This window comes from Geotrypetes seraphini, chromosome 13 (genome assembly GCF_902459505.1).
Source record: "Geotrypetes seraphini chromosome 13, aGeoSer1.1, whole genome shotgun sequence".
NCBI lineage: Eukaryota > Metazoa > Chordata > Amphibia > Gymnophiona > Dermophiidae > Geotrypetes > Geotrypetes seraphini.
The window spans coordinates 33,189,540-33,200,014 of record NC_047096.1 but is presented as its reverse complement, the minus strand read 5'-3'; the positions used below and the strand labels follow the sequence as shown (position 1 = coordinate 33,200,014).

The following is a 10,475-nucleotide window of genomic DNA, read 5'->3' as shown; positions in this document are numbered from 1 at the left end:
TGATTCTTGAAAGGAAGTCTGTTGAGAGTAGCCTTAGAGGTGGAATCTCCTGCCCATTGCCTGATCCAGAGCATCCTGCAGGCTGAGATTGAATAAGCTGAAACTTTGTTCATGACTCTAATAATGTCATAGAGAGCATCGGCTACATAGTCTACTCCAACTAATAGGAGCTGGGGTAAAGGCTTGACTCCTTCCAGCTCTAGACTCCACAACCTAGTGTAACAGGCGCGTCACAAAGGAAGCTGCTTTGATTCTCAAGGCCAGAACTTTGAACTCTCTTTTAAGAATCATATCCACTCTGCGATCCAGTATATACTTTAATACGCCTCCCTCACTTGATAAGGATATGTGATTGGTTATTTCCGCAACCCAAGAATCTACCTTGGGCAGAGCAATAGCTGCTGGCACTCGTGTGCCCTTGGATACAGCCGAGCTATTATGTTGGCTACTTTAAGGGACCCTTCAGGAGAATCCAATACTGCATGACTAATATTGATATTAGGAAGCCAGGGAAAATGAAGAAGACCGAGCTCTCATTCTGCTTATTATAGAGCAGGAAGCAGAGGGGACCTGTTGGGAGTCCAAGTTTAACTCCAGCAGAGAGTCAGCAATAAAGTCTAATAGAGCCAAGGGTCTGAACAGCCGGCAGACTCCAGGGTCATCAACTTGATCAAGGGCCACCATATCAAGCGCAGATGCACCTGCTTCCGATCCCTGCATCTCCCAAAAGGGATGACTCGCTCTGTGACAGTAAGACATAGTAATAGACCATCCTCCAAGTCTCCCTTGGAAAGGTCTCCCAGATCCTGGCAAGCCTCTGAAATTGAGGCAGATGTGCCCAGGGAGTTTCAGCCCCCTCGTTCGTGTCCTGGAGCACTGCCAGATGCCTCTTGGGGATTTCAGCCATCCAGAAAGGCTCTCCACATTAGATTAACAAATAACAATAATAACTTTATTTTTCTATACCGCCACAGTCGAATGACTTCTAGGCGGTTCACATCAAAGAAGGCTGGACAATCAGCGAATTACAGAATGCAACTTATTACATAGGAAATAAATAAAAGGAAAATATGAATCTTAAGTATGTAGTATAGATCTCTTGTATGTAACCCAAGGAATAAAGCTGGACAATCTGCGAATTTTAGAATAGAGCTGGACAATAAGGCGAATTACAGAATAAAGCGGATTACAGAATAAAGCGAAATACTGGATAAAGTGAATTACAGAATAAAACTGGACAGTCAGAGAATGCTGTTAGGCAGCGCAGAGTCTCCTTTCGATGACTTCAGTTTGCGACTCTTGGGCTCCCCGGCCTGTGTTTAGGATGACCACCATTCTGGGGCTTTGGAAGAGATTTATTCCCAACCAACAGACTCCTCAACTGTTCTTCAGCCCTAAAAAGCAAAGAGTAGACTAAACCGACCACTCCTGTCTCCCCTTCACATGCTGGTGCATGTGTCACAAGGGTGCTTTTTGGGTGCACAAGCTTGGCATGACTTAGAGGAAAAGGACTTCATCCCTTCCAGTTTTGAGGCAAAACAAGGTGATTTGAAGTTTCTTGAGAACTTAAAATTCCAAAAAATGGATCCAAAATGCTTTAACAAAAATAAAAAAAACAATTAAAGGATTTTAGAGGTAGGGAAACCTAAGAGGCAGAAACCCCCATGGACCTGAAAGGGGGAGGCAAAATGCAGCTGGAGGCCTGCAAAACCCCGCTGAGCCCCTGATGGATGCAGAACCCCACTGAGCCCCTGATGGATGCACTCAAACCCCTGTTACACAGGTGAGCAATGTTACAAGGGGAACAGACCCCCGAGCTCCAAAAAGGTTTCTGCAGACAGGCTAACAGGTACCAAAGAGGGATTTGGACCAGTCTGTTTCTCCTCTAGGTAGGCAGAGCTGACCCTTGACCCTGCAAAAAAGAAAAGAAAGCAGATCAGAAAGATTCCTTCTGACTGGAATTCAGAAGGAAAAACTGAAGGGGGCAGCAGAGCCCTCTAATGAAGGAGGAGGAATTAAATTGGGATATTACCCGTTTGTCCAGAATGACACACCTGACACACCTATTGCACTAAAAATATATTTAGCTGCCTGTTCCTTCGGGCAGAAGGAATGACCCAGCAGAGACCACTTTATCTTCCAATGCTAGGACATTCCACGCCCTCCAAATTGCTTCAACTACTGTCCTTCTACTCGATTAAGAATCGTGGGGCAAAGCCCGCGAAGATCCAGCCACCCCCGCCTGACCTCACCACCTAACTGCAACTGCGTGCGCCCTTGCGCAAGCACGTCACCTAACCCACTGGTTGACTACACCTAAAAGCAAGCAGACGAGGCAAAAGCGCGTGACCGTCCAGGCTCTCTCCCGCGCCTCAGCTTCGCAATAACTCCTCCCCAACCTAAAAGCAAAACAAGGAGAGACGCGGTCAAAAAAGTGCGCGCGTGGGTAACGGCCATCGCCTGGGGGCGGGTGTGGTGGTGTGACTTTGCTATTTGTCTTGGACGCCCAGGTAACCAATGGCGAAGAGCCCGGAGTTTCTTAGTCCCGCCCCTCGCGCCTCGGTAACTGACGACGGCCTTTGCCGGAATGGGGTTCCTTTCGATATTGTACTGTACAGTGAAACTATTGCCACCTATATCTCCAAACCTTCCAGAATAAGACCTCATGGAGTGGGATCGGGGGAGGGGAGGCAGCGCTTTCCATACGCACTGACTGAGAGGGAGGTTCCCCCCCCCCACTAGGGCCCATTCGCCTCTTTCCCGTGAAGGGATAACGTGTATTTCCTTTTTTTAAATACAATAAAAAGATATATATATTGGTAAGGAACTGTTGGCAGTCTAAATGTGAATAAATGCTGTGGTTCCTTTTAAGTACAACAGCAAAACTTGGCTGTTAGTACGTACGCGTAGATCTGCAACAGCCTCTATTAAAGTCTTCACGTCTTTAAAATGGTTTTGGAAAATACTAATGCATGTTGGAAAGTGCTAAACATGGGAGAGCAGGAGATTCTGTAAGGCTTTAATTGCAGGCTTGGAGCCTATGTTCCACTAAGGGGGAGGGAATAATAGTAGAAATCATTACGGTTTGAACTTTATATTAAAGTCATCTTCCTCAGGATCTCTATAACTACAAATAAGAGAGCTGAGATTACAATTAGTTTCCCTTGTTGTTAACACTGAACCCCAAAGACCTTCACGTTCTGTGACTTGAATTTTCCTCCCCAATGACCCTTCCAAGTTCTGACTGAATGCATTTATTACCAGAATAGGTTTTGTGTATGCAAGGTATTTCACAAAATATGACTTGAAGGTTGGGGTTTAGAGACTTTGCAACTCAAGCATATCTTATCAGTTGTTAAAACCCCTTCCCTTTGGATGTAGGTATTATTTGGAAATATTTAGAGGAGAAAGATACAATTTGCTTTATTCCTTCAACTGTTTTTTTTAGAAACTTCCCAGTTCTCTTTCAGTAGGGCATTGCCATTAAAACTAGTTCAATTCTAGAGAGAATTATTACACTTTCTTCTATTATTTAAAATTTATTTTAAACAATGAACTTAAATACATATTTAATGTCTTCTGCACTATTTATTCACATTGCCTGTTTAAAAAGAGGTGTGCTATATTTTATCAGGTAACAATGGCAAGCAAACCAGTGAAATCAGTCGAGAAAGGTTGTAAGCGCAAAAAGGAATTAGAGGTGAGCAGTTATTCTTTTTAGAGTACCATTGTGAGGCAACATCTCATTTAGGATGAGAATTCTGTGAATTTCAGGACATGAGATCAACCAATAAAGGTCCTTCACAAGCAAAGCAATACAATAGGAATTGGCAAATCCTGACAAACAAGTATTTTGCTAGCATTCTAAAACGTCTTTCCTCCCAACTCTACTGGTTCACCAATTCCTGCCTCTCACATACCCACCACCTGATGTGCTCACAGGTTACTGTAGTAAGGCTTAGATCTGTCTACATGTACTTCTTATTCCTGATAAAAAAAACACCAAAAAACAATAGATATGGGAGGTAACAGGATTTTCACTCTGTCCAAAGGTAATAGGATCATGGAAGACCCTAGTATTCCAACTTAGGTGAGGAGTGGTAGACCCTGGGCAATTCACTTAATCCTCCATTGCCCCAAGTACAAAATAAGTAACTGTATATATGTAAACACTTTGAATGTGTAACCACAAAAAAGCAGTATGCAAATCCCATTCTCTTCCTCTTGAGGAAAAAAGAGATAGGAGATAGGGAGGTAAAGATTAGAGGTTGAAAAGGAACATGAAAGACCATAAAATGAGAATAAAAGAAATGAGATATGAAGATATAAAGAGTATTAGCTGAATGACAAAGTTGGAAAAGAACAAAAATAGCTGGATTTATGTCCCCTTCTTGATTGATATAATCTTAAATTCAGCCCTGGCAAAATGAGAAGTAAGATCAGAAAGATAAATATTGAAGAGAGGAGGGAGAGACTAAAAATGACACACATATGGAAAGGTAAAATAAAAAAAAACCAAAAGAGAGTTCATATAAGAAATGAAGCAGACTTTATGATGACAAACCAGCAAAGAAGAGGCAAGAGAAATGTCTATACAAACCACAATTTACATTTATTAGAATAGTAAATGCTCAACAAGTAAAGTACCAGGTTGCCAATTTATTCTAAAAAGCCCACTAAAAGGTGTTCAGAATAAGGGCCAGAAGGTTCATCCGCTTTTGGCTTGGTTAACCCACATGGAAACCTCTCTGATGTTGAAAATTGTATTGATGATAAAGGATACATCAGTGCTTGCATTGATGTTGAAGGATGACACCTCCAAGTCAAGGTTACTTCGACGCTGAACATGCCAAACTTGATGTCAGTGATATACACTTCCCAGTTGACTCCAGTGTTGCCCAGGAGTCCCTCTATACCAAATTCTTAGACATTGAGGAGAAACTCAAGCTGTTATTGAGATGAATAGCATAAGCTGTAGATTCCTTTCTATAGAATTTTGTGCTGGTTAACCAGCTTTTTATATCCATAGTGATCTCAATATCTTCCTTACCCCTGATGATCCTCCAAAGGTCATCCTCCCCAGAAGCTGAGAACCAGGTGTGTGATAAAAGTCATTCAGGAGGTCTTAGTAGATTAGCTAGTTTTATCCCAGCAGTTGGCAACATCTCGGATAATCAAAAGGTAGGAATCTGATCATAATTACAAGATGTCCTATCCTTAGCAAGAAAATTAGACAGGACAAGTACTAGAAAAGGCTCAGAGGATTCTTACTTGTTTCTGTCACCTTGTGAACCAGATTATGAAACCAATGATTCTCTTTCAAGCAAAATTCTGTTGAAGAACTTTGCCCAAGTTGCCTAGGTAGGCGCATAAGCCCGACTAAGCTCTAAGGCTTAGTGTGGGTGTGGTTTGGCCTGGAAGTAACCTTAGGCGGTCCTAGGCGGCCATATGTGTCTCCCTAGGCCAGTGGGAGACACGTAAAATGTGGCTGTGGCCGCCCGTCCCTCCCTGAACGATCACGGCAGAAGAGATGCCCAGTCCCTCCTGCCCGGCACCCCCCAAACAGTTGCGGCAGGAGGGATGCCCTGTCCCTTCTGCTGGAACCCCTCCCCAGTAGTTCGCTGGCAGGAGGGATGCCTAATCCCTCCTGTTGGAATCCTCCCTCCCCCCAAAAAGTTCAACCCTCCTAGCCCCCCTGGAAGATAAAACAGCCTGCATACAATTGCATGGACAATACTGGATTTTTGAATTGGATTCGGTTAAACCAAAGAACTCAATGTTGCATTGAGTGGAACACAAGTATTTGATGAAATTTGCTGTCTGTTTAGTTTTGTTTGTTAAATGAAGTTTTCAACATGAGGTCACAACAGAATCTATTGAAAGGTGGCATCTGATCTTCCCTTTGGGGGCTACTCACTAGCGAGAAGCAGCAGTTTTTCAGTGCTAAGTGGCGATGTTTTCAAATACAAGATTCTTGACAAGTTTCAAGTTTAATGGAGATTTGATTAATCGCTTAATCATAATTCTAAGCGATGTACATAATAATAAAATTACAAAATGTGGGAAACAATACAATAAATAACAAAAATCAGGTCTGACAAGACTATTGACAAATGTAACAAAACTAAGAACATAAGGGAAGAGAGGGATATGAACTACAAATTATTTAAAAGTTAAAGAGACATATAAGGGAGATACAGAAGGAAAGGTAAGTTAAAAATTACTTCAATAAAATTAGAGAGAAAAAGTAAAATTGGTTGGAAGACTAAATGGCTAATTTTCAAAGGCGTCTTTAAAAAGAAAGCTCTTTAGTTTACTTTTGAATTTTTCTAAGTTGTGTTCTTCCCTCAAGTGAATAGGAAGTGAGTTGCAAGTTTGGGGGGCTGTAACAGAAAAAATCAATTGTAGTCTAGTATTAATAATTCTAAGAGAGGGAATCGTCAGCAAGTGCTGTTCAGTAGATCTTAACGTTCTATTGGAAGTATATGGAATTAATAACTTATAAATGAAAGCTGGAGTTTTGTAAAGAAGGGATTTGAATGTGAGCAAACATAGTTTATATGTTATCTGGTGAGCAACTGTAAGCCAGTGCGCTTTATTGAGAAGGAGTGTTACGTGATCAAACTTCTTGGCTTTGAATATGAGCTTGATAGAAGCATTCTGAATAATTTGTAGATGCTTGATTTCATTTAGAGCTATTCCCTTGAATAGGGCATTGCAGTAATCGATTTTGGAAATCACGAGAGTGGATAAGAATATTGAGGGATTTAGTGCAGAGAAATTGTGACACACATTCACATTACAGGGATTCCTGAAGAAGGGGGTTCTCCCTGAAACCGAGCTCAGTAGAACTTACCTGCTTAATGCTTTGGAAAAGACGAAGATGAATTTAGGTAATAAAAATCTCTGGAGGGTATTTGTGCTGAGTAAGACTTAGAAGGTACCTCAGAGTAATTTTGTCCAGCCCCTTTTAGATGTGGCCCAATGCTCCCATGACAAAGTTGATCATAAACTACATTATGCATTCCGAAAATCAATTAAAACCTTTCTGTTTGACAAATTCATCTCCTAAACAGAAGCCTCTCCACTGACAATGATATATTTTCCCTCTATCAACCTTGATGTAATTTGCTGTCCTTTATCTATTTCTTATGTAACCCTCACTTCTGGCATCCTGTAACTCGCTGGATTGTCCAGCCTTCTTCGAATGTGAACCGCCTAGAAGTCTTTCGACTATGGCGGTATAGAAGAATAAAGTTATTATTATTATTATTATTATTTTATGGGAACCAGTACCTCATTGGTGACTTCTATGGTATATAAAGGTATGGTAAAAAGCCTGATTTTTACTGCACCATAATAACTTCCCCCAGAAAAGTTTATACTGTGGTGGACTTTTTAAATATTTATAGGAAGTAAAAAATAACATTTTTTTTTCTGCAGACCGAAGATGAAGAAGGCCCATGCTGTTCCCCTAATATACAAGATACAGATCTTTTTGACAGTTCAGATTCTAGCATTTTTGAAAAGGTTATAAAAGGTGATGAAAATAATTATTTGTTTTGAAAATTATTTTAGTGATATTATTTGTAAATTATCTAATAAACTAAAAATCAGTTTATATTAATAGATATGAATAAAGAAATGAACATCATATTGGCTAAATATGCACAGATTTTCAGGCAAGTACACAGTTTCAAGGATAACTTTTCCATATTTTATATGATTTTGATTCTAAAATATTTTCTTTCACATTTCTTACTTTGGAGCTCTATTACTAATGTGTGCTAAACCTAACATAGGCTTTGTTCAAGAAGGTTTGATTTGTCTCATTGCGTCTCTTTATTATATTAACTCACAGCAAATATTGACATGGTAAATTTTGTCAAGCTACATTAAGGCCCTTTAACTCCCTCTTCTATGAAACTGCGCTAGTGGTTTCTAGCGTGGGGAGCTGCGCTGAATGGCCCACGCTGCTCCCAATGCTCATAGGAACTCGAGTGTCGGGAGCAGCACGAGCCATTCAGCGCGGCTCTCTGTGCTAAAAACCGCTAACGCGGTTTTGTAGAAGAGAGGGTAAGTCTTGTTATGGGGCAAATAATGCAACTTAAATCCCTAATGTATTAAAGTAGAGGCTTAAATTGTCTGTTATTACTGTAGTATTTTGATGCTGAAATGAATGGTATTTTTGGTCATGTGACTAGCTAGTAGATAAGAGCACTTACTGTGAAACTTATTTCTAATTAAAAATTTTCTACTTGTCAATAGAAATTTGAGAGAGAATTCTAAAGTTAAGATATATGTTTTAACTTTAGGCTTTTTGTTTTAATGAAGCGAGAAAAGATCAATAGATGCTTCCTATATTCAGGAGCTTGATGAGATCTTAAAAGAAGCAAGAGCAACAGAATCTCAACTGAAGCAAAAGAGAGAGAGCCTGAGGAATAGGCTTACAATGATTGCAACTACTCTTCAAAGATAAAGTGATGTGTGTGTTTAAAATATGTCAGAATGTAAGTGTGGCTATAGCCATGCTTAATTTATGTAGATTTTCATTAATGTAATAGCATGTGTATTATGTGTTGTATGTAGTGAAATATCTTTGTATATTGGACTTGACGTATATTTATCTTACCGTAAATTCCTTGTAAACCTTTTACAAATTCTGAGAGCATTTAAATTGCATTAATTAAAGTAAAAGTTGTATCTAAAGTGTAAGAATGATTAAAGCTAAATATATAAAAGGTACTTATTATTTTACTGCCGTGTACAATCAATTGTTAAAACATCACTTGCATGATTTAAGTAGAATATTGAATTAATATGTAAGAGTCCATATAATTTTATAATTGATACTGTATAGAATCAGTTCAACTGTTGATGTTCCTTTTGCAGATATGATGCTGCTGTAAATATAATGACTAGTACAGAGTTTGACTGACTTTTTTCAAAATACTGTAAAAGTTTTTTTTCTGCTTAGAAATAAGTTTAATTTTCTAGAAATAAAATTAATTTTTCTTAATTTTAAAGATTTTATTTTACTAGTATTTTTTCCTGCTTTTATTGGTATGGCATTTTTCTTTAGTACGTCAAAATACATGGAAAATAGATGGTATAGCATGGCTTCTTATGTTCTTGTCATAAATAAGTGTTCCAGAATTTTCAGAAGTGATGGCTTTTGCAGTGAGGCCCTCTTTTATAGAAGCCTTCCTACAATAATCAATAAAAGAACATGCTCCATGATTTGCCCTTCAGTGCACTTGCATCCATGCATGCCATTAAGTTTCCCTGTTTGATCATGGTACTGTTTGATTTGTCAATTTGTATGTACAGGTGTTTCAGGCATTGTTAGTAGACTAACAAAATATTTTTTTCACCAACAATGCAGTTGGCAACCAGAGGTTTTGTAATAAAAATGAGCTGTGAGCGATGAGAGACAGAGTTTCTGGTACTGTTCCCTCAGGGAGTCCTCCACTTATAGTCTTACTAGCAGGGGGCATTGTTTCACTATCACATTTTCAATAGTGAGGGACAGGCAAGTTTTGCTGGACACTAGGGAACCTGCCTGTCCTTAGTGATTGAAAACATAATATTGAAGCACCACCTCCTACTGACAGCAATGTAGTTGGAAGACTCCTGCTCAGTGTAGAGTAAACAGTGGTTTCTGGTAATGTTAGTGTTTTCAAAACTGGAACTTTAGGACATTTATATTCAGATCACCTACTATATAATCCAATGGTAGAATGATTGCTGACCCAGCAGCAGCATTTCTTATGTTCTTAAAATTTTGTAAAGCTCTACTGTCTTCCAGATCTTTTCATTCATCCTCTTTTGTTCTATGAGCAACATTTGTAATTAAAAAAATCAAAAGTACTGTATAAAATAAGCCATATCCTTTTCTCATGAGCTGATACCAGTAAAAGGCAGCAAGGTATTGTTTGCTTAATGCTATTAGCTCTTCAAAGAATCAGTCATAGACTCAAATAATTTTTACTATTGTAGTAATTGGAAACATAGAAACATGACGACAGATAAAGGTCAAATGGCCCATCTAGTTTGCCCATCCACAGTAACCACTGAGTAATCTCTGAGAGATCCCACGTGCCTATCCCAAGCCCTGTTGATTTCAGACACAGTGGGCTACTGTTAGGACATTTTATTTTACTGTTAATCCCAGTTATCAGTAGCTATGTGGGACATTTTTGATAGGACATCTAAATCTAACTTTGGACGTTTTGAGAAAAACATCCAACACTTGAGTAGAGAAAATATCCATTTTTAAAGACATTTACCGTAGTTTTCACTCCAAAAGATGCTCATTTTCCACCCAAACTTGAGTGGAAATTTCAGTGCGTCTTATGTAGTGAAGGTACAAAAAATTACACCCCTGTACCGTTTAAAAACCCCTCCCGCCGCCGACCCTTTCTAAAACACCCCGCCCACTGCCCCACCGCATGCCTGCTACACCTATGTAAAAC

The 10,475-nt window shown here is 39.4% G+C and overlaps 1 protein-coding gene across 3 annotated transcripts; it reads left to right on the top strand.

The window, feature by feature from the left end:
• Positions 1 to 2,252: 2,252 nt before the first annotated feature.
• Positions 2,253 to 9,026, top strand: TEX12 (testis expressed 12). 3 transcript variants are annotated; one of them, XM_033917445.1, is made up of 5 exons: positions 2,253 to 2,510; positions 3,635 to 3,700; positions 7,444 to 7,540; positions 7,631 to 7,682; positions 8,335 to 9,026. In XM_033917445.1, the coding sequence occupies exons 2-5, from the start codon at positions 3,641 to 3,643 to the stop codon at positions 8,477 to 8,479; spliced, it is 354 nt and encodes a 117-aa protein (XP_033773336.1). In that variant the 5' UTR covers positions 2,253 to 2,510; positions 3,635 to 3,640; the 3' UTR covers positions 8,480 to 9,026. The 3 variants fall into 3 exon arrangements, with proteins under 3 accessions (XP_033773336.1, XP_033773335.1, XP_033773337.1); XM_033917444.1 differs by having other exon boundaries at positions 2,253 to 2,562; XM_033917446.1 differs by lacking the exon at positions 2,253 to 2,510 and adding an exon at positions 2,573 to 2,819.
• Positions 9,027 to 10,475: the final 1,449 nt, after the last annotated feature.

Excerpts from the sequence above, each read along its gene's own strand:
- TEX12 (XM_033917444.1), top strand. The coding sequence starts at position 2,518 with ATGGCGAAGAGCCCGGAGTTTCTTAGTCCCGCCCCTCGCGCCTCG. Across the intron at positions 7,541-7,630 it reads TTTTGAAAAGGTTATAAAAG|ATATGAATAAAGAAATGAAC; the intron begins GTGATGAAAATA and ends TTATATTAATAG. Across the intron at positions 7,683-8,334 it reads AAATATGCACAGATTTTCAG|CGAGAAAAGATCAATAGATG; the intron begins GCAAGTACACAG and ends GTTTTAATGAAG.